The 22,133-nt window shown below is 46.7% G+C and overlaps 12 protein-coding genes across 12 annotated transcripts; 7 read left to right on the top strand and 5 right to left on the bottom strand.

Moving 5' to 3' along the window:
- Positions 1-3,351: 3,351 nt before the first annotated feature.
- J056_001841 (Fructose-bisphosphate aldolase) lies at positions 3,352-5,544 on the bottom strand (the record flags this gene model as incomplete). Its single annotated transcript, XM_009271469.1, has 6 exons — positions 3,352-3,393; positions 3,449-3,628; positions 3,693-3,774; positions 4,408-4,448; positions 4,500-4,534; positions 4,584-5,544. The coding sequence occupies 6 exons, from the start codon at positions 5,542-5,544 to the stop codon at positions 3,352-3,354; spliced, it is 1,341 nt and encodes a 446-aa protein (XP_009269744.1).
- A 1,343-nt stretch (positions 5,545-6,887) lies between these two features.
- Positions 6,888-8,285, top strand: J056_001842 (uncharacterized protein; the record flags this gene model as incomplete). Its single annotated transcript, XM_009271470.1, has 2 exons — positions 6,888-8,159; positions 8,205-8,285. The coding sequence occupies 2 exons, from the start codon at positions 6,888-6,890 to the stop codon at positions 8,283-8,285; spliced, it is 1,353 nt and encodes a 450-aa protein (XP_009269745.1).
- Positions 8,286-8,329: 44 nt separating this feature from the next.
- Positions 8,330-9,191, top strand: J056_001843 (Pyridoxine/pyridoxamine 5'-phosphate oxidase; the record flags this gene model as incomplete). Its single annotated transcript, XM_009271471.1, has 3 exons — positions 8,330-8,428; positions 8,473-8,963; positions 9,011-9,191. The coding sequence occupies 3 exons, from the start codon at positions 8,330-8,332 to the stop codon at positions 9,189-9,191; spliced, it is 771 nt and encodes a 256-aa protein (XP_009269746.1).
- Positions 9,192-9,214: 23 nt separating this feature from the next.
- J056_001844 (uncharacterized protein) lies at positions 9,215-9,604 on the bottom strand (the record flags this gene model as incomplete). The annotated part of the gene is made up of 1 exon (XM_009271472.1): positions 9,215-9,604. One exon carries the CDS (start codon positions 9,602-9,604, stop codon positions 9,215-9,217), a length of 390 nt encoding a protein of 129 aa, XP_009269747.1.
- Positions 9,605-9,687: 83 nt separating this feature from the next.
- J056_001845 (Cysteine-rich PDZ-binding protein) lies at positions 9,688-10,014 on the top strand (the record flags this gene model as incomplete). The annotated part of the gene is made up of 1 exon (XM_009271473.1): positions 9,688-10,014. One exon carries the CDS (start codon positions 9,688-9,690, stop codon positions 10,012-10,014), a length of 327 nt encoding a protein of 108 aa, XP_009269748.1.
- A 53-nt stretch (positions 10,015-10,067) lies between these two features.
- J056_001846 (Cyclin CCL1) lies at positions 10,068-11,293 on the bottom strand (the record flags this gene model as incomplete). The annotated part of the gene is made up of 2 exons (XM_009271474.1): positions 10,068-10,749; positions 10,803-11,293. 2 exons carry the CDS (start codon positions 11,291-11,293, stop codon positions 10,068-10,070), a joined length of 1,173 nt encoding a protein of 390 aa, XP_009269749.1.
- A 38-nt stretch (positions 11,294-11,331) lies between these two features.
- Positions 11,332-12,600, top strand: J056_001847 (2-hydroxy-6-oxononadienedioate/2-hydroxy-6-oxononatrienedioate hydrolase; the record flags this gene model as incomplete). The annotated part of the gene is made up of 5 exons (XM_009271475.1): positions 11,332-11,628; positions 11,685-12,137; positions 12,196-12,330; positions 12,381-12,430; positions 12,486-12,600. 5 exons carry the CDS (start codon positions 11,332-11,334, stop codon positions 12,598-12,600), a joined length of 1,050 nt encoding a protein of 349 aa, XP_009269750.1.
- Positions 12,601-12,726: 126 nt separating this feature from the next.
- On the bottom strand, positions 12,727-13,357 carry J056_001848 (uncharacterized protein; the record flags this gene model as incomplete). The annotated part of the gene is made up of 2 exons (XM_009271476.1): positions 12,727-12,735; positions 12,779-13,357. The coding sequence occupies 2 exons, from the start codon at positions 13,355-13,357 to the stop codon at positions 12,727-12,729; spliced, it is 588 nt and encodes a 195-aa protein (XP_009269751.1).
- Positions 13,358-13,706: 349 nt separating this feature from the next.
- Positions 13,707-14,654, bottom strand: J056_001849 (uncharacterized protein; the record flags this gene model as incomplete). The annotated part of the gene is made up of 2 exons (XM_009271477.1): positions 13,707-14,598; positions 14,644-14,654. The coding sequence occupies 2 exons, from the start codon at positions 14,652-14,654 to the stop codon at positions 13,707-13,709; spliced, it is 903 nt and encodes a 300-aa protein (XP_009269752.1).
- Positions 14,655-15,096: 442 nt separating this feature from the next.
- J056_001850 (Serine palmitoyltransferase 1) lies at positions 15,097-16,786 on the top strand (the record flags this gene model as incomplete). Its single annotated transcript, XM_009271478.1, has 3 exons — positions 15,097-15,300; positions 15,353-16,207; positions 16,259-16,786. 3 exons carry the CDS (start codon positions 15,097-15,099, stop codon positions 16,784-16,786), a joined length of 1,587 nt encoding a protein of 528 aa, XP_009269753.1.
- A 1,287-nt stretch (positions 16,787-18,073) lies between these two features.
- Positions 18,074-19,568, top strand: J056_001851 (uncharacterized protein; the record flags this gene model as incomplete). The annotated part of the gene is made up of 2 exons (XM_009271479.1): positions 18,074-18,725; positions 18,775-19,568. The coding sequence occupies 2 exons, from the start codon at positions 18,074-18,076 to the stop codon at positions 19,566-19,568; spliced, it is 1,446 nt and encodes a 481-aa protein (XP_009269754.1).
- A 915-nt stretch (positions 19,569-20,483) lies between these two features.
- Positions 20,484-20,918, top strand: J056_001852 (uncharacterized protein; the record flags this gene model as incomplete). The annotated part of the gene is made up of 1 exon (XM_009271480.1): positions 20,484-20,918. The coding sequence occupies one exon, from the start codon at positions 20,484-20,486 to the stop codon at positions 20,916-20,918; it is 435 nt and encodes a 144-aa protein (XP_009269755.1).
- Positions 20,919-22,133: the final 1,215 nt, after the last annotated feature.

Genomic DNA, 22,133 nt, shown 5'->3' on the forward strand with positions numbered 1-22,133 from the left:
AAAAATTGGAAGCGTTCAATTTGATAGTTGACATAAGATTGAATTGGTGCGAGAGTGTGAGAGTGTGAGAACGTGGAAGTACGTAAGTAGAAGTGCGAGTAAATGAGATTATCAACCGGTAAATATGGTCTGCTATACTTTAAATGACATACTTGTAATAATCACGCGTGCGCAAAATTCACCTCCAATTATTGAAACATACCAGGCAATGAAGCAATCAATCCAATTACAGTATGATGATACCTATCAAAAAATAACTGCGATCTGAGATTACCATCGTAATAAAGTGGTAGAGGACAGAGTTCATGATGCGTTGATTGTTTTTCACTTGGATATTTTGTCATTTTCAAGATTTTCCGTTGGCCTACGATATCTCGCCAATGGTTGGCGGGCTTGGTTGAATCTGGTAAGCTGTCAATAGAATTCACTGAGTCTTTGTCGATCTAGTTGTGAGACGACTGAATGATTTGTCAAAGGTCCTTTCAAGGGGAACATGTGAAATTGACTTTGATGCGGTTCATTGCCTAAGAAATGGATGAAGTCTGGTTGAAATTTGTAGAAAAAGAAAGATGCCCATGTCCCTGATTTGCAAATTACTATCGTAGTCAAATCATTTTCATGGCGAATACATTCTGATGAACTTCTTATAAAAATATTTTGCTTTAAACCGTTTCCCCGATTTATTATTCTCTTTTGCATAATCAACCTCTTTGATATGTGTGTTGATGAGGTGTAGATATTTAGAAAGGAGTCTACCAAAAGCTCCCTTCAAAGTTCCTTTATATGTTTTGATACGACGTTCAAAAGGAGAGAAAAGAAGTCGTCAAAGAAGCATATTTCATTCTTTTTGATGAATTTAGATAGCCTGAAATCTCTAATTCTGAGTGACAGCAGATTCTGAAGCTTACGTAGCCTGCCGGGAACGTCATGGCCAACATATAGAACTGATTGGACACTCCTAAGCCATAGGCTTATAAAGGAAACTTATCGATAGCGTAGGATTTTTTTCCCCAGCTATAATTAAAGTTGTCTTGATCCTTGATTTGTGGCTTTGTAGTGATCTGCTTCGTGAACCGTCCAAATTAATCTTTGTTTTATCAGCGCTCAAATCCTTGAGGTTGCTTGTTCCACCTAGTGATTCTAACACGCCTGAATAAGAGCATATCAAGCCAGCTGGACTAAGAAGAGACGAGTGTTTTGTAGGTGGCGTCTCAAAATCCGCTTGTTATTTTCGGCCTTGAAAGTCTACGGTAAATACGAGATTTTCAAGCTTCTTTAATAGGGCTGGATTTGGTATGTTGATGTGCCTAATGTCATGAGGAGATGCATAAATGTTCATAACATTAGAAAATGTGAGATAAAATGTGCTAAATAATGAAAGGGGCAGCTATTCGGTCTTTGGGTGTGGTTGAATCGGTGGCATATCATGATTGAAATCCTTGAATTATGGTAATCGGCTGATGGAAAGTTGAGACATCGAAGCAAGCAACAATATCACTTCATCTCGCTCAGCTACTTGGTAATTACAGATATTTCAAACGACAATATCTCGCGAATGATTGACCATTCCAGTCAGTGGCACATTGTGCACGTCGTTAAAATTTGGCCAACTGAATACACCAATAAATGATTTCTGTGCATTGTTGAGCTCGATTATCATTGCTCTAATATCTGCTTCATTAAATGTTGGCTCCAACCATTTCCTGAGTCTAATGCAATCTCTTCCATTTTTGCAGACTGGTCCTTAGCTATAGATAATGTGCTTAATTCCTCTAAACCTAAGTACTTTATTATCGCGTATTTATTTGTTGATTCCATGGATGGAAATAAAACCTCCCGGTCATCAAATCTTGTAGATATCCTGGAAACATCGAGATTAACCAGGTTCTTAAATTCCTTGACTTTTTCACGTAGCCCACCTTCTTCAACATTAACAACAGAGGATGAATGATACTCTATAAGAAAACTCGGCGTAAATGATCTCTTTTAAAAACCTGTTTGTTAAGCAGGGCTTGAACCATCTCAGACAGTTGCTCTAAAATCTCAACGTGCTGGAATATTGACATAGTCGCCTTCTAGTCCCTAATTCTCAAGTGAATCAGTAACGATGGCAGCTTCACACTCCCTCCTATGTATCCAAATTGAGTTTTCACAATCCTCTTCAGTACGCTCGTGGTCAGTAAGATCACCTTTGAACGCTCCCGTTCCTTCTTTCTCTAAGATTCCCTAAGTAAGACTCCTAATCTGAGTCTTCCTCAAACTGAATATGTGGCTCGTACTCTGATTTAGAGTTATGGTCAGACTCATTGTTAATACAGGCTATTGCTCCAAATCTTCTGGCTCTGTATCTGATTCCAGACTTTAAGTCTTGTTTTCAGGTGTCATCTCAATGATTTTGCGTTTCATAGTGGTCTGCAATTTAGCTTATAGGCGTGCCGGAAAAAAGCCAAAGAGTAGGAAAAGGATGAGAAAAGAAAAAGGAAATTGGGCTTGGTCGCATTGGTCGCAAATAATGGCTGCCTGTCACATGAACGCAATATCTAAAACCCACTTAACGCGCACCTACACGAACTTTAGAGAATGCTCTCACCGATGACACGGCTAGGTCAAATTCCACGCAAGATACTGGTCAGATATATCCGCGGCTGTACGAAAACGTCCAGTAGAATCGCGGCCAAAGTGCGTAGTATGCGATTGATATAGACGAATACGGAACATAATAAGAGTGGCGACTACATATACACTCTTACGCCAGCAGGTTGAAACATGATAAGCCGATTTTTGGCAAATTTTCAACTGATTTCTGCTGCTACGCTCCTCCTACCAAGTACTTTGCCTCAATCGATGATCAAATGGCAAATAATTATAGAAGCAGACTGACTATACACAACGACTGGTCATTTCCTACATGTTCAATCACAAACATTAACCGTACTTGTGGATCCAAGGCGTCAATTGAGCAGTAACGTCAATTTACAAACTAGCGAATCAACATTAGTCAAACACTTCAGAAGCAGTGACTTTACACGATTCTGACTTTCCCAGTCGACGTTGTGATGGCGAATTTAGGCACTTTCATCTTTTGCAGAGACTTAATATTGGTCCAGGTGTTGACGCTGTTTTTAGTGCTGATTTATTTACTTTGACTTAATCTCTCAAATTCATTACTCAAAGTGATTATCATCGTTCATTTATGTTTAATAGGTATGATGCATATCTACTAATCCTTTTGTATGCTGTCTTCATTAAGCTTAATACATGACAATTTACTTACACCAGTATATTTAGAAAAAACTGTAAATCATTCATAAGAAACTAACAAGAAATCCAGTGATAAGACCACTCGTGCATCTATTGAGAGAGTTCAGCAGCCTTCTTGACGAATCCTTGAAGCTGTGAGTGTTGTGAGAAAGGAACGAGAAAGAAATGAGAAGAAAAGGTCACCGACCATTGGAGGAGCAGCACCGCTAAACGAGTCCTTCTTTTCACCGTCTTTGAACAGGTAGAAAGTAGGCATAGATCTGATGGACAAGTGTTCGGCTATGTCGCCAGCTTCATCAACATCAAAAGATGCAAACTGGACCCCAGGTGTGGACTCAGCGAGTTTCTTAAATACAGGAGCAACGAGCTTGCATGGCGCGCACCCGCATTCGCGTTTTAGCTCAATTCGGTGTGATTTTGGGCCAACTTACCAATCTGCCTCCGCTTTGATGACCGTTGGCTGGTTTGAGCCAACAAACTCCATGAATTGGTTTAATGAGCCAAGGTGGACTACTGGATCGGACATGGTTGATTAATCTGCGATGGTTTGGGTTCAAGCCGTGATAAAAGAGTCAGATCACGTAATCGCAGGATAAAAAATAGACTTAAAGTGAGTGTGAGCTTTTAATTTCTACAAATCTGCTAATATAGATAAGATGGATTGATTGAAAGCGTGGTTTCATCGTCATCTGCAGTTTCGAGAGAGTTGGAGTGATGATGCAGTTGCAAGTACATCGCATAATGCAGGCGGTTGAGGTGAGATGAGAGCGATAAATAAGAGTGCATCTTTCACGGCTCAAGCAGGGCTATGCGTCGAACGTTTTACTTTGACATTACCAGAAGTATTGCATGTCATCCGAGAAGCTGACACAAAGCGGCGGATATTGAGTGGGTCAATGATTTAGAAGTGTAGTTGGAGCGATTACATGACTTCGAAAGTAAGGGCGCTGTTGTTTTGCCGTTGATCGCGCTATGACGTAGATGTGCATCAATAACAGAAATGGATGAGATATTCTCGCTCAAGAGAATTTGTCAAAGATCTGCATAACATGAAGCAAATTTGTATCAATCATTAATACTCGTACATTAAATACACTGCGCTTAAACTTAGAGCTTGTTCTCTGAAAGCAAGTCTGTGCAGGCCACCTTGACACGCTCGACGATTGCCTTTTCACCCTCGCGGACCCCTGCAGAAAAGTTAGATAGGCTCTAAACGGTAATGATATAAACTTGCAAACTCTTGGGTCGAAAACCTTTTTGTTTGGTTTGTCAGCTTTGTGATGGTTAGTACTTTCGTCTGAAGGGCTATGACCGTGACTAACCTCCTTCTGGGTTACCAACTTGTGTCATAAGGTAGTCCTTCTTGTTGAGAATGTAGTCACGGTGACCACAGAGGTAAGCCCATTGGACATCAGTGTCGACGTTCATCTTGACGACACCGTTGACGACAGCAGTCTTAATTTCCTCCTTGCTGGAGCCGGAGCCACCGTGGAAGACGAGGAAGAGTGGCTTCTCGTGCTTGCTGGAGGATTGCTCACGAGCGTACTTTTGGTGGTCTCCGAGGATCTCAGGGGTGAGCTTGACGTTGCCTGGCTTGTAAACACCGTGGACATTACCGAAGGCCGCGGCGATAGAGAAGGATGGGGAGATGGCGGAGAGGGCCTGGTGGACCTTGTAGACCTGCTCTGGCTTGGTCATAAGGCTGGAGGCGTCGGCGGACTCGTTGTTGACACCGTCTTCTTCACCACCGGTGATACCGATCTCCATTTCGAGCCATTGGCCCATCTTGGCCATGCGGGAGAAGTACTTGACGCAGGTGCTGATGTTCTCCTCGTCAGACTCCTCACTCAAGTCAAGCATGTGGGAGGAGAAGAGAGGAACGCCGTTGACCTTGTAGTAAGCCTCGTCGGCATCGAGCATGCCGTCGAACCAAGGGAGGAGCTTCTTGGCGCAGTGGTCAGAGTGGAGGATAACTGGGACACCGTAGAGAGGGGCGACGGTGCGTACGTGGTGGGCGAGAGCGACCGAGCCGGCGACAGAGGCCTGCTGCTTGTCGTTTGGAAGACCCTTACCAGCGAGGAAGGCACCACCGCCGTTGGAAATTTGGAGAATGATTGGGGATTTGATGTCGCGTGCAGCCTCGAGGACAGCGTTGGCGACGGAGGAAGAGGTAATGTTGACGGCTGGCATGGCGTACTTGTTGGCGCGGGCGTGTTCAAACAACTTGAGGGCATCGACGCCGCTCAAGACGCCTGGTTGTACAACTGAGAGTGCTCCTGACATAATATTTAGATGATGATGGTTTGGGAGAGAGGGGCGATGCGCTGGCTTTATACTCCAAATGAAAAATAGTTGACATCAATTGGGTGAGTGGGATAATCCAATGACTTAAGAATTGGCGTGGGTTGGGCGTGGGTACAGCGTGGATCTGAGTGGTTGGATTGCGGTGAATATGCATACCTCATTATCGCTGCTCGCATCTGCGGTATTGAGTCTTGTTGGGGATCCACGGTGGATCCACGGGGATTCTTGGGATTGGTGGAGTGCGTCGATGAAATAGCCATACATACGACCCAATTCGACCACTCAATCCGCTCATTTTAATGTCTTCCTTTTGTGAATTTGGTATTACGTCATATCCAGATAATTTCTATGACTTTCGTTGGGTTACGGGAGGTGGAAAGTAGCTTGAAGGGGAATTGCGTTGAGATTTCCATTTCGTTTGTTGTTTGACTCTTTCACATCCAATCAAATGTTTAAACGGTTTGAATTGGTTGTCGTCGGTATTTCTAGCTACCCGCACGAACTGATGATGCAATATTTGAATCACAGGATTTAATCGGGAAAATATCTAATGAATGCATTCAATGTGCTCCAAACGTGCAATTAAACGTGGGTGATAATCGCTCGAACTGCCCTGAGAAAGATGAAAGAATACTTGTACATGATCACATTGAGTATGTTTATATTGGCTGTTCATGGCCGTTGATCTATGTGCTGTATTTTACCCCTTCAAATCCCCATTATACAGCATCTCAACCGTCTCAACGCGTTTCACTTTCTGTAACGCGTAGAAAGTGGTCTATAAGCAGTAAATAGGCTAACAACGTCTACATATGCAGCAGAAATAGTTTTATTGTTTAAATAAGCTGAATTGGATCCATCCAATAAATGCAGTAAACGCGATTTTGTTGTCGGTATTTCTAGCTATCCGCGCAAACCAACTGAATACACGGAAAGCTTTGAGGATGAGTAGCTGAGCAGATGTATTCACGCTGTTAGCCGCGTGAACAGGAACGAGGATTGCGGATTCGTGAAACACAACAAATTCAAGGCACTAGCCACGTGCTTGTCGGCCGCTACTGTGTTATTTAAGCAGCCCACATTTCTTCCCTCATTCCCCTACGGTTCGCCGTCTTGGGAGCCTAGTAAAGCGGGTATAACCCTTTCACCGTAAATAGTCTGCGCTGCTCCCAGTAAGCTTGATTTTAACTCGTTCAACTATCTCAACCCTTCAATAAGACCTGGTATTCCGTTTAAAGTCCCCTTTGAGCGATAATCCTAGAACATTTGCTATCATCACTTGGTCTCTCTAACCTCAACCACCAAGACGAGGCAGTCCGCAGATGAGCACATCAAGCCTCAGTTCACCAGAATCATCGCGCGGGAGCGATAAGATAGTTGTAAATTTCCACGATAAGGGCGCTACCAAGGGATTTAGCGATAGCGGTTCAGAAGCCTCGACTCAACCGCTCAGCAAATCCAGCAGCGAGCTGTCGGAGCCACCCGAGGATAGAATAAAGGCGGAGGAGGCTGTGCATCCTGCCATCGCCCACGAACCCACTCTCGCTTCCGCTCTCGATCCAATCCCTTCAAACATTCCGCACGAGCTGGCTATGGATCCCCCGCCTGAAGCTGTCGCAGCGCCTACAACTGAGAAAGAGGTCGGTGCTGGTGAGGCGCTGATTGACATGGCGGTGGATGGCGAGGCTGAGGAGGCTGAGCCGGGCGAGAAGGTTGAGGAGCAACTCGAAAAGCAGCAGCTGGACGAGGAGCAAGACCAAGACGAGGAGCAGCACCCCGCAACAAACCCGCCACCAACCGAACATGAAACACCTCAACCCCCCTCGCCCTCACCCTCACATTCACACTCACATTCGGACGAAAACACACATGCACACACTGCCACAACGACGGGCACATCCACAGCATACCACGTCGACGACGAGCGCGAAGATGCCCTCGCCCACCTCACCAAGCTAGAGATAGAATTTGCGATGCTGCGCAATAAGCTTTATGTGGAGCGTATGGAAGACGTAGGGCGGGAGAGTGCGATGATCGCAGATGGCACACACCCCGAATTACAGCATCTACACACTATACTCGCTCAAAGACGCGATACACGACTCTCTCTCGCCAGCATAAGGTTGAGGAAGCTCGAGGAATCGCACAAAACCACTTTTCGCGCTGAGCAGACCGCTGCCTGGACTAACTGGGTTGAGGGCGTGAAGCAACTCCACTATGGGCAGGGTGACAAGGTCGAGAGTGGCAGCTATGGTTGGGGTGGTGGGTTGCAGGGCAACGATAGGAAGAGGAGGAGACTCGAGAGAGAAAAGGAGGCGCTCGAGGTGCCTAAAATCCTTCAACGGCCGCCCATTGCTCACCTCGCCATCAAGGCTACTCAACAGCTCGCTTCACTCCCACCCCCTCAATCCACGGCAAGTAAAAACAAAAAACGCGGCAGATACCCGAGGAAAGACCACATCAACCACGATAAACAGAAGGTGTCGATGAATAATTGGCACGATCTCAATTCCATGTTCGGTGAGCCGTTGAGTAGTATTGAGGATGTCCAGCTGGCGAGGCAGGCTGTGGACGAGGATATGATGGCGATGAATGTGGGTGGTGTGCGTGTGGTCGGTGCGCAACTAACCCACAGACAGGATCGACAGCAGGAACTCCACGTTGAAACGGAAACAGACCACAGCAGACTAATGCAATCCAGCCATCCGTCGCCGTTGTAATGTAACGAAATATATGTGATATTAGTACCCCTTGCACCTCGACAATGACGTCACGGATCAATATAAACACACACAACCAGTACAAGAGCCCGGGAGTGGTGCGCGGAATGCTATCCGGTGATGCACTGGTGCAGTTGCGGGAGGTGAGTGGCGTGTGTGTATGAGCAAACAGCGCTCACGCTCGCAGTGGTTTGACCACGCAGTGCAAAACGGCGTGGAAGAACCCGAGGCGGTGAATGTGTCTACGGTGGACAAGGCGGGCATCCCCAACGCCCGCATCGTGCTATCCAAGAGCATTAGCAGGTTAGGCGTGTCCTTCTACACCAACTACCGTTCCGCCAAGGGAAATGAGCTAGCGAGTGTGCCGTATTGCGCCATGACGTACCACTGGCGCTATCCACACACAGACGCACACACGCACACACAACGCCAGGTCAGACTCAGAGGCAGGGTGGTTCAGGCGCCAGTGCACGAGTCGCACGCCTACTTCAATGGCAGGAGTGAGGAGTCGCGGCTGGGCGCATATGCCAGTAGACAGAGCAGCGTGCTTCCCCCGCTTAACCACGCAGATGACGGGAAACAAACGCTTTTGCAGCAGTTGAAGGCGGAAAAGGATAAATCATCCCCAATCAGTCACTCCTCGCCTGATTTCTGGGGTGGATATATTCTAGTCCCGTTGTGAGGGCGTAATGCGTACAAAAGTATCCATCTAACGACACACACAGCCACGTCGAATTTTGGTCTGGCCAGCCGAGCAGACTGCACGACAGATTCTTGTATTCGCGTGATCCGCAAGACGTGGAGAAGGCATTGCCAGCTGATGCAGCCACGCCGATCGAGAGTGTGGACAAGGTCGCAGACGCGGTAGAAAAGGTCCCATGGACGATAGACAGGCTTTCTCCGTAGCCTTTTTTGTGACTTTAAATGCACTACATTCTTGCCAGGTATCGCGCGCCGAATCCAATCACAGCGCCCACACACGCGCACCCGCCCAGCAACTGGTATAGCGGCAGCCACGTCAGACTGAGACTGGCCGTTGAGATAGATACACGCGGTACGAGCAGCAGCGGGATAGCGAGCGGAGAGACGAGTGCGAGAATGACGTCAGCCAATTTAACGACGATGAGTATCAGTGTTTTGAAGAGAGCGTCAAGGAGTAGCGGGAGGCGTAGTCTGTGCACCGCTCGCACCAGCAAATACACTACACCACCCAATCCCGTGCTGTCGCCCGCGCTATCACCCGCGCTATCACCCGCCTCTACCGCCTCGCTCACGCTGTCAGATTCCCCCGGCAGCGTCTCGAGCAGAACGCCGAGCATGCCCGTCAGGAGTGTTATTTTCAATATGCTCTTTGTTATCGTCATCCGCTCCTGCTTCTCGCCGGCTGGCTTCAAGAAGCACCATGGTGTGTGCAAAATGTGAAAAGAAACAGACCAAAGTGGCAGCGCCCGACCCCTTCCGCAATAAGGCCCTCGGTGCGTCAGCGTCGACGAGCAAAGCCGGCAAGACTGAAGAACGCGACGACCTCGGGAAGAACAAACTGCTGTCCAAGAACAGATACCTCCCCTACGCAGCTAAAGACGGTGGCTCTAAATGCAAGGTCTGTAAACAGGCAACTGCCAGACCAGACGCGCGATACTGCCAGAATTGCGCTTATAAGAGGGGCAAGTGTAGTGTGTGTGGGGTGAAGCAGATGGACACTACGTATCAGAAGATGTCAGCCAAGTGATGTTATGTTGTGTACTTGATATATTTATTTGAATACGGGATATGTTTTATATGCTATGTGCCATGTGTGATATGCCCACCTAATAACCCCCCAAACACACTCTCACCGTCCTTGTCATTCCTCTCCGCCTCCGCCTGCCTCTTCTTGCGCTTGTCCAAATCCACCTTGTCCCCCTCTTCCTGCTTGAGTCTGTGCATCGCCGTACCTTCCACCTTGCTTGGATCCTGCCACGCCTTGAGCCTCCTGTCGATATCCTGCACGCTCTCCTTATTGAGCGTGTTGCTGCTTTTGTACGTGTTGATGAGATGGACAACCCCTTCAATTGCCGTGTGTGGTGGCGGTTGTGCGTTGAAAGCGTTTCTTTTCCATTCTATGTATGCGTCTGTTAGTGTCCTGTTGGCCATAATGAAGCATCCCAATGCGATTTGACTAGGCGAGTAAACCAACTCGGCGCAAGTGAGCCTAGACATTCTAACCAGCTGTCTAACCTCGCCAAACAACCCATCCAGCTCCTGCTGCGGGGTAGTCTGCATGCTTTGCATATCTAAATACACCCCCCACGCCGCGCGGTGTGCTGGATGTGTGGCATACTCGAACCGCAGATTCTGCGAGAGGAGAAATTCGATATCGAGGATGCTCGAAGTGCTTATCTTGCCTTTACCAATATGCTTGGCGAAATCTGCGACGCTTACGGGTGCATTGACTGTTTTAGTAGCGATGAAGAGGCATGTTAGCCTGCGCAGTGTGTGAGGAACGCGTATGAGCTAACTGCACAACACTCCACCCACATTACTCGCTTCGGATGTAGATCCATCACGCTGTTGAACAGGTAGACGCGCTTAATGTACGTGATGGCACTTGCTTCGACCACCTCGGGAAACTGGAAGAGGTTGCAAATAGGTTTTACCTGGCTGAGGTAGTACACGATCAGCCTATCTTCCTCGTCTGTCGAGGGTGGTGTGGTTTTTGCGGTACTTGCACTTGCGCTTGTGCTTGATTGCGAAGCTGCATTCAGCGCCTCCTCCTTCTCCCAACCCGCACGCGCTAGTGCGATAGCCTTGGCGTTGGCGCTCTCCCGGTGCTCCCGCAGCGCCGTCTCGCTAAATCGCCAGTGGCGGTACTGCGAGCTGTCGTGGTAGAGTGGGTGTTGATGTGGTGGATGTGGATGCTCTGTGTGCGTGTCGTCGCCCGCGTCCACGCTGCCCGCCCCTTCTGCGCTATCAAGAAGAATCATGTCATTCTTCCTATCGCCCGTGTCATTCTCGCGCATGCTATCCATAATGACGGTTTTGCACAACCACCGCGACGACGACCTCAATGACGACGATAACGATACAAAACAAACACTTGGCTCTCGGCGCAGCCTCGCTACTGCTCTCCTTCCACCTTTACAGGCTGGTAGGTGGTCTATTTGCAAACACGCCGCCGCCAGCCCCGAGTCACGGCTACAGCGTGCGCGTGGAGCGTGGTCTGGGCGGTATTGAACGCGACAGCGACACCGCTCGCGCAGTTGATGAGGTTTATCCGCCCGATGCCTTCCCCGGCGGCGGCGATGTTCGTCTGCCACACGGCCGCATCAAGTACTATATACTCGGACCTCAAGAGGGGGAGAAGGTAGGTGTGGATGGCGGAGAGAGCGCCCGATATCCCCCTCTCACACCCCACCGCAGATCGTCCTCGTTCACGGCTTCAGCTCGCCCTGTATCATCTGGCGCGAACTCGCAGTCAGTCTCGCAGGAGCTGGCTATAGAGTGCTCATGTATGATCACTACGGGAGAGGCTATAGTGACCATCCCATCGTCGAGTACTCAGGTGCCCTCTACACTTGCACCCTCGCACTCCTCATGCACCACGTCGGCTTTGCAAGAGCCACGCTGTGTGGTTTATCGATGGGCGGGCCAATTGTCGTTAACTTTGCGGATGTGTTCCCGGATATGGTCAATAGCATCATCCTTCTCGCCCCCGCTGGCCTTATGGACGACGCACCATTCACAACAGCCCGCTCGATCGATCCTAAGAGCTTCATTGAGGCGCCACATTGGCTCAGACGTATCTTGAAACCTTCTGGGCCTGCCAATTACAACGCAAGTGAGATGCCAGATAATCTCAGAATGCTCGCCAAGGTGAGTGAGACATTTACGCAAATCACTCAGCACTCACCGCACACCACCTACACACCAGATGTCAGCTATACAGGGCCAGCGCACGCCTTTCGTTCACGCCCTGCTGTCCACCCTGCGCGAAGGGATACTGTTTAACCAAGACGAGGTGTTCAAGGCGGTGGGCAGGCGCGGAAGGAGGGTGCATATAGTATGGGTGGGTTGTGTATGATATGGCGGCCGACACTCTCACCCAAAATTTCGCAGGGCACCGCCGACAATATTGTCCCCTACTCGCTCAGCAAGCGTATGCTAGAGTGAGTGGGCTTTTACTCTCGCCACTCTCGCCACTCACACCGCTCACTCACGCAGGTACATGCCGCAAGCCTCGCTCGACACCATTGTGGATGGCGGACATGACCTCGCCATCACCAATGCCGACCACGTCCACCGCTCCATCGTTGCGTTTATGAAGGAGCAATCGTAGTATTGAAAAGATCATGTACAAGGCTGTAGTGGGTATTTAATGTTATGTTATTAGAAAGAATGTTTAGTTTTGAGTGGGAATATGCAAATGCATTTGTGAATTTGTTCATTTTCTTACAACACACCCCTAATACGCCTGCATAGAGTAAGATAAGCAACTCACCACACACTAAACTCACATGCATACACAAATAATCAGCAGGCAGTGGCGGTACTGGAGGAGCATTTTCCTCCACTGTATAAGCGCGTTTGCGCGTTTTAGAAGGCACGCTCTTACGTGGTGAGCGAACGTCGGAGGATGGTGGGGGAGAGTAGGTGTGCGCGCCGCTTGTGTTAGTTTGGTTGAGTGGGTGTGAGGGGGTGTGAGATTCCTCTGCCTCAGCGTCTGTCTCACAACGCACAGCGCCCCCGCCAAACATACTCTTGGTACGCATTCTCGGTGGACTAGATGGACTGTCGAGGGTGAGTGAGTTGCGGATCTTTCTTCCACCACGGCCAAGGCTATTAACACTACTGACGCTACTGCGGCTACCTTTTCTCTCCCACCTCCCGTTTTTCACCCTTTTCAACCCTTTTTCACCATTCTCTTTGGACATTGCAGTTGCAGCTCCAGAGACATCGACAATATCCAAGTCTTTGAGCCACTTGTTGGAATGGTGGAGTAGCTCCGGACGTGATATGCGCTCGTTATCCTCCCACTCACCTTCCTTGCTGCGGAATCTCGTCTTGAGTGCACGGGCGAATTTCCTAAAGGGCATCTTACGTTGGAGTTGTAAGTTGTAAGTTGCTATACAAGAGTTCGAGAACGTATCTGCTTGTTTGACCCCTCCGCAAGATTGATTCTTTGAAAGGTGTTGCCCTGGAAAATTTGAACGCTTTGTTTGGACAGTGGGGGGAGGGAATTGTTGAGCGGTGTATTCATGTTGTTACGGGCTCTATGAGCAGCTAGAAATCAACAAACACAAGTAAACCACATCAGCCAAAAAGAAAGACAATTAAAAACAAAAGGTTATATCGAAATAAATAACAAGAAGGGGTAAAATGGGTCAAAAACCTTATAAGAAGCATGTAAGAAGCGGGTAAAATAATACTATCAACTGGGAATATCTAAGTAGTGCGTCGTGGCACAGTAGATTGCGTTGGCTTGAGCGAGGTGGGTAATCTAGTAGAAACATTGGTAGTCCTCGGAGCTCTCAATTTCAACTCTTTCGGCAGAAAGGGTACTGGGGGTATGTTGTAGGTAGGATTAGGAGATGTAAAAATTGGTTTATGTGGTCGGGGAGTGTCTTGAGGGATGCTGCTGCTGCTGCTTTTGCGAGGGATGGAGGTCTTTATAGTGGGAGTGGTGTTCGAAGTGGGAGGGGTATATTTGGTGTTGGGAGTGGTGATGTTAGTGGTTGTGCTAGATCTGCTACTCCTACTACTCCTGTTACTGGTGCAACTTGAATTGCTTGAAGGAGTACGATTGCTTGCAGAAACATCGACACCCAAACCAACGCTAATGGTTGAGTCACCGAGAGCAGACCTCGACGAAATTGTAGATTTTGGAGAGGAGGAAGAGTGAGAATAGGAATATGGGGATAGAGAGACAGCACTACCCCTTCTACTATCCTTTAAAGCCCTTTTACTGGCTTTAAGTTTGAGTCTATTGGAAGGTGGAGGTGGAGGACCTAGACAGTGTCTGTCGTCATCATCGCTCCAGCCTTGAGAGGGAGAGTGAGTAGAGGAATAACCATACTTTCTAGCTACGTATGTTAAATCAGATGAGATATCGATATCGCTTTCCTCAGAGACATTTCCATCGGATGTATTGTTTGGATTCTTCTGAGGCCTCGGAGTTGACTTTAATAGGCTTTTTAGCTTGGGTGAGGATGGCCGGGTATTCTTTGGCGTCATTGGCAGTGGGATCCTTGGTGGTGTCTTTGGGTTGAACGGTGTGTCTGCCACTACTGTAAATGGCTCTTTCTCAACTCTCACAGGTGGAATAGGGAATAAAAGCCTGTTTTCTGTTTAAATTCCATACTTTAATTTACTTCAAACTAACAATTCATTCATTTCATCGTCGACGTGCGTATTAAAGGAATGTAGTCCCTTCACTCCGAGTTTCTCCGGATGAAATGAAAATCTTCATTAAATCTAATAAATACAAATTATTTTCTATACTTAATGTTTGTTAGTTTGTGTAACGAACCAAACACCCCCTCAACACTCCCACAATTAAAATCAGAAACGAGCGAATTCCGTGATATGCAATTTGACTTCATGGATCTCAGTGGAAAGATGAAACATCATTTGGTATTTTGTGTAGTGTTGAGTGGGTGCATATATCATTCAACTCACCTCATCGACGTACGAATTTAAGAAGGAAGTCACCCACCAAAAATTATTTATGCCAATCCAGAAAATAAAATCATCTTAATTAAATTTTATTTAAATTTACTTATTTATTTATTTCTTCATCTCATTTCCTCACCCATCTCCCCTCTCTCCCCCCACCATGCTCTCCGTCGACGACGTTGCCCATTATCTCCACCAGCTCCCTGGTTCTTCAATTTTCCTCCGCTACGTGCGCTCATCCTATCAAAATGATCCTTGGCGCTCTCTTCTCGAACTTCTACTCTTCCTATTCGCTTTACGCGTCTGGCTATCGAAGCGGACCAGAGGTGATTCTGAGAAAGGCTTTATAAGGCTATCTGAGGGTGTATGTTTCTTCTTCCTCTCATTTCACCTCTCATTTATCTCAAATTCCACAGGAAATTGACGAGCTTATCGACGATTGGCAGCCAGAGCCTCTGGTACCTACAAATCAACCACACAAGCCACCTCCAACCATTCTAGGTCCTCCTTCTATAAAACCTCGCGTTTTACTCCCTCAACAACCCATCGAACGCGCTAAACAAGTCACTAACCTCGTTTCATACAACTTTCTCGGTTTGCTAGGTGACCAACGTATTAAAGACGCTGCCACTAATGCTCTCCGTGTCTATGGCGTTGGTAGTTGCGGTCCTCCCGGTTTCTATGGCAACATGGATGCACACATCGCCCTCGAGAAGAGTATAGCTCAGACTCTTGGCGCTGAATCTGCTATTATCTACAGTCAGGGTTTCGCCACCATTGTCTCCGTTATTCCCACTTTCGCCAAGCGCGGTGATATCATCGTCGCTGATGAGGGCTGCTCTTTCGCCATCAGGAAGGGTCTCCAGATCAGCAGGAGCACCGTGCGCTGGTACAAGCACAACGACATGAATAGCCTTGAAGCTGTCCTCGATGGTGTCAATAGAGAAGCCAAGCGCAGGAAGTCCCCTCTTACCAGACGTTTCATCTGCTCAGAGGGTATCTTCCAAAACGATGGCACGCTCGCTAACCTTAAGAGGATGTGTGAGCTGAAACGCAAGTACAAATACAGGTTGATCCTCGACGAGAGTTATAGCTTTGGTGTGGTGGGTAGTACAGGACGCGGTTTGACTGAGTTGTTTGATGTGCCGGCGAGAGATGTTGACATACTCGTTGGCTCGATGGCCAATACTCTCGGCGGAGCAGGTGGATTCTGTGCTGGCGAGTCTGTAGTAGTTGAGCACCAGCGAATAAACTCTGCCGCCTTCATTTTTGTGAGTGTCGAGTGTACAAATTAACAGCCAATCTAACGCCTCTCCTAATAGTCTGCATCCCTCCCGCCAATCATGGCCGTCAGCGCCAATAAGACTCTATCTATCCTTAACTCCTCCAGTGGTCCCTCTCTCGTGCAAGCACTGCAAAGCAATATTGCTACTTTTCGAAGTGCGCTGACTGGGCTCGATAGCTTACAGTGCGCATCCCACCCCCTCGCACCTATCCAACATGTTTTTTTTACCCCCAGTAAAGAATACCAGGTGATGAATATGTCGAGTGCAGTAGAGAACACAGATGAAGAAAAAATAGAGTCAATATGGGAGGATATAGCTGAAGACGCACTTTCTAATGGTGTATTCGTCACCGTCGCTCGCCATCTCAGAGGCCAGGAGGGAGATATTGGCGCTCTATCAGCTGGTCCTAACATGCGCGTCCCCCCAGGCGGCGCTACTCCCCCTTCCGAACCACGTCCTAGTATTAAAGTGGCTATCTCCGCCGCTCTCTCCAAAAAGGAGACCGAGAAAGCTGCACTCACTCTCAAAAACTCTGTCAATAGGGTACTTAAAAGGCGTTCGTGAGTGCTTGCTTGTCGGTGTGGCTTCAAGTGCTTATTTAATAACGTTTTGTGGATACACTACACTACTTAATTGATTATTTCATACCTTTAAGCGGGTACGAGCGTGTGAATAGCAGCTCTGCTACATTCATTCTTTACGTGCGAATCCTCGATGACTTAAGAATGCAGTATCACCACACTGGCGAAGCAAATTTTCAGCATATTTGATCCATATGCTGGCAGAAAATGTACAACAATACTGACAAACTTGGCGTAGTCATTGTTAGCGCTTGCGAGTTTCTGCGTGTGTTAGATGTGTAAGTGGTGTATCTCGCCTGACTCACCTTTATGTGCGATCGAGAGGACCACAATAGTCCACCCAATTTTCAAACGCGTAGCATAAAACACCTTTGTGTGAGCTCAGCACCCTTTCGAAATCTTCACGGGAGTTCACGTGCGTTTTCGCTTCAAAAGTCAATAGAAAACTTTGACGTGTTAATTGTGAACGCTATGTTTAGGTATGAATTTCGGATCAAATGCCCCATATATAGATTTCTTGAAAGCTGCCAGACTGATCGAATTATTGAAAAGCGATGATTTTTTCACTTCCCCGCGTGACGTCCTTAGCGCTAACAAAGAAGTTACATCCGAATTCAGTTATGAGAGCGATTATGTGCTTCCAGTCACACAATCTCTCTTTATGTGTCTTGACTTTGAGCTTCGCAAGCTCGTTCCTAATTCTTGTATTGGAAATAAGCATTCTTTTGTGTGCAATATTCTTGCTTTTTTTTATTCCCGATGGTCTGCAATTCTACTTGGATCAGTAAGACAGCAATGCGATGCAGCTCAAAACAACAGTAAGACATTTTGATCCATCCAACTGAGATCACAGTATTACATCATAAAACCCAATTTGGAAGGTGCGCAGCGGTATGCGCAGTCGCTTAGCACGCATGGCTGGATTCAATGCTTGATTCTCTTGTTTCTTACGCTCAATAAACTTATGAAATTACACAATTAACTTAAATCACAGTTCATCGTGCATAAGATCCACATGCACCAGCACAAGCTCACGCTCAATATCCAGTTCAATGTCTGAGATATGACTGAATGCATCATTCTTCGCGCTTATCATTCTTATCATTATGCAAAACGACACACACAGCAACTTCAGATCATTCTAGGCCGCCCAAGCCTCATGTCCATTCATATTTGACCACTTGACCGAACGCCTTCATTCCAAAGGCTAGATAGATAATGAGCGAAACAAGTCCAGTTGCATCTCTTCAACTTCTCTATCATACACAAAATGTCTACAAAGGAGTATGAAATTAAAGAGATGGAACAAATCTCGCAATCCCCAGAGTCAGTCTACTCGGATGCGGATTTTCACAAGAAACAGAAGAAAGTGTTGAGGAAAATCGATATCAGGATACTCAGCTTGACTGCCATTGCATACATGCTCAACCACATTGACAGAACGAATCTTGCTAATGTAAGAATCATGAATACAGATGTAGAGGGTTCGTCCATGGTCGATCAACTTGACCTCCACGATGGCAGATTCGGACATATAATCACAGCCTTCTACGCAGCCTACATTGTTTTTGAGATACCTTCCAACCTACTCCTCAAGCGATTCGGCCCATCGAAGCACATTTCGAGAATTGTTATTGGTTGGGGAATCGTTACCGTCTGCTCAGCAGCAGTGCAAACTTACGAAGGCATGATTGTAAACAGAATCGCTCTCGCTGTGGCTGAATCGGGGTTTTTTCCAGGCATTCTTTATTATTTTACGTTTTGGTATAATGACGATGAAAGAGCGTCTCGTTTTGCTTTCTTCGTCGCATCTTCCAGTTTATCAGGCGCTTTTTCAGGACTATTGGCTACAGGATGCTCTTATTTGAACGGCTTAGGTCATCCCGCTCTGTCCGGCTGGCGGTGGCTCAATATAATTGAAGGTGAGTCTGCTACTGAAAGTTTTGACACACTCTTATAACACACGCTCAGGTGTACCAACCGTTATCGTTGGGATATTGATATACTTCCTCCTCCCAGACTACCCAGAAACTGCAAAGTTTCTCACAGAAGAGGAGCGCCAGATTGCAGTTCAGCGCTTAGGTGAATCTGCGACCAAGAAAGACGAGGGGAAAATCAATATGTCTTCCATCGTGGGTGTTTTAAAGCAATGGGATTTCTGGTTTTTTGCCTTAATGTGGCTGCTTTTGGCCAATGGCACCGCTGCATTCTCATTCTTCGCTCCTTCCATAATCAACGATCTCGATCCAGATTTTCAGGGTGTCAAAGCACAGCTGATCAGTATCCCACCATCAGTACTGGCATTTGTACTCACCATCACCTGCGGATATCTCTCCGATCGTACTCGCAATAGACCAGGGTTTATCATATTGGGCGTGGTGCTGGTAAGCTGTGGATACTTGATTCTTGCAGTGGATAAGAAGGTCGTTGGACCACGTTTACTGGCTGTTTTCCTCCTCGCGCTCGCAAACATTGCCATCATACCACTAGCGGCTTTTAGACAATCCCTTCAAAGACTACAGTCAAGTAACTCAGACAGCACTGCTGTGGGTTTTAGCGGTAGTGCTACGGTGGCCATCGCCAATGCGTCTGGGTTGATTGCCCCAGCTATCCTCGATAGCTCACTCCGGCTCGACTACAAATGTTACATTCTCCTTGCACTCTTTATAGTCGCTGGAATCCAAGCTATCTTCTGTTGGTGGTGGTTTGGCGCAGGTGTCGAACTCAAGAAATCCAACAATGAGAAGGAGGAGTCTTCCTCTTAGTGATGAGCAACTTTCTAAAATTGTCAGGATATTCTTCTTCGGGTCTTATTTTTATGTTGCGCTATCCTCACATAATGTATGGATGCGCAGTTTTAGTTTGTACTAGTCTTTAACAATTGAATATTTATTTCTTTTATTTCTTCAATTTATTTATGTTAAAAAATTTAGGTTTGTGTAAGAACTTGCAACGGCACACGACAATATAGTCCGGTTTCGTCACTAATGTCTTAGGCGGAATGTGGCTGTGATAGTTTTGTGTCGGTGTTGTTTTGTTTCGCAGCCAAAATTTGCAACAAAGGCTGTCAAAATACGAGATATCTTGATGTAAGATGCTTTTGAAGTACTCGATACTTATTGTGCCAGAACCGTTTCTGCCGTGACGATAAATCCCGAGAGAAAGACGTAAGTGAGCACACCCACTCCGACCGCAATGTAGATAAAGTCAATATTTGATACTGACGGAATATTTTCCTCAAAGTCGTCACAACAGGTTGGAGTGTTCTTGCACTCGTCTGCGGTGTGTCAGAGAGGAAGAACACCGTGAATATCACTCACCTTCGATAGCAACTCCCAGCTCGAGCTCAATCGTCACTCCAACGCCGGATCCGTGCCTTGGTGCAAAGGTTCAAGTGGGAGAAATTTGGCCAAGTTGGCAGCGGAAAGAGGTGGGGAAGCCGAAGCAGGGGAAAGTTATCACAGACAAAGATATATTCAAAGATATGGCGACAGTATAAAGTCAGGCATCTTGTACACCTCACATGATGTATTATATCTGCACCCGCTTTGCGCATATCGCGCCGTGCATTCAATCTCCTTCTTCATCCCTTACCATCATCAACCATGCCATCAGGAAGCGGGCTTTCTAACAGATTATCCAGAGGCTCTTAGGCTGCGCGCGCGGATATCGAGCTGGAGATGCTAGAAGCCGAGGCAGATACGGACATAGATCACACCTACTTTGCAGAGGATCTTCAAAAAATGGATAGCTGCAGACGCGATTTTATTACCTATTGGGAAACCTTGTACGAGTCTAATGAGACCTGGGAGTCGTTGTTCGATAACATCGCCCTTGACCGCTCGTCAATTTCCAAGCTGTTTCAAGTCGTCGCCAAGTTTCTGGTCAGCAGAGTATTACTGAATGTTGGCAAGCAAGGTAATATCCATCATGAGAACAACCGAATTATTTATGGCACTTTCATAAAATGGACGGCGGTATCTCTGCTATGGGTTAAGCAAAAGGTCAGCAAAAGAAGACTAGACGGCTGTGTCATTTTAGATGGCTTCAACAAAGACGAAAAGGACGGCTTAAAGTTCAGGCTTGCTGAATATTGCAAAGCTCGTGGAATTTAGATGAATCCAGTCCGTTTACCCACGCAGCGCCAGTATTACAGCTAGTTACAATTCATACAGATCTCCGAACAAATATGGAAGGAAACATATAGCAGAACTCAACACAGTCATAAGCTGATGGCTACTTCTGGCAACCTACCCCAACAACCCATCCCATCACTTTGTTTAATGCTTCGAGGACGTGCGTCTCGATCACAATGAGACCAATTGTCTTACTGTCTTGCATGTCAAGAAAAACTCCGTAAAAGTTAGTTTGATGTGGAATAAATGTCTGTCAGTGCAAGAAAGAGCGAACTCCACATGCTTGGGTAGTTTTATCGCGTTTTGTCTTTGCCTTGCCAGTCGCTGTAACGGTATCACAAATCATTCAATTCAGCGTTAGTATAATATTAGACTTCGAGTGCTCACGAATTGTTCCAGTTAAACATGCTTCCTCGTACAGACTCTCTGGTTTATCACAATAAAATGACCCCGAAGTGTTTATAAGAGGATGCAGAGTTTGCTTTCTATTTCACTACACTCTCATCAAACCAAATAATGAAGCTTTCACTCTCTTTGATCGCCGTTCTTATTGGGCTCCCTGTAATATTTAGAACTTGCTGCACAAAGCCAGTTTCAACAAGCATATCTCTTAAGCTCTTCTCAATACTATGTATATTACGATGCGAAATAGTACGCTTTTAAATCTTTAGGGGCAAAATCAACACAATGCAAATTTCAGAATGGGAGATCAATCATTACATGGAGTTTATCGCGAGGAACACAAGTAACACCTCAGATAAGTGGTATTGGAGTGCAGTTGATACCAAAATGCCCATAATCATTCACATTCTTACAACAGGCAGGGTTGTTCTTGCACTCATTTTTGGGCTGTCAGTTGCGACGTGAAGCTAAGATATTCCTCCCGGTGCAATCACTCAGAATGGTGAGGAAACTCTTGAGCAGAACGGCCAGAACGATGAAGAAGTGTAAGGTCATTCACAGCAATAGCGCTACTTCCAGCTGCTATGTTGACGGATCTCCAAAAATCGTATGATGTCGAAGATCGTATGATTCTAGCAACGGCCTTATTAAACACGCAAATCAAACACTGTCGAAACCATCCGTGATCATCAACGATTCAAATGCTAGAGAAGATGCCAGAATACACCTCACTCAATCCTCAAACGAAACAATATAGTTTCTATGGCCCACTCTGTTAGGTGACGAGACCAC

This window comes from Wallemia ichthyophaga, assembly GCF_000400465.1.
Source record: "Wallemia ichthyophaga EXF-994 unplaced genomic scaffold scaffold18, whole genome shotgun sequence".
Classification (NCBI taxonomy): Eukaryota; Fungi; Basidiomycota; class Wallemiomycetes; order Wallemiales; family Wallemiaceae; genus Wallemia; species Wallemia ichthyophaga.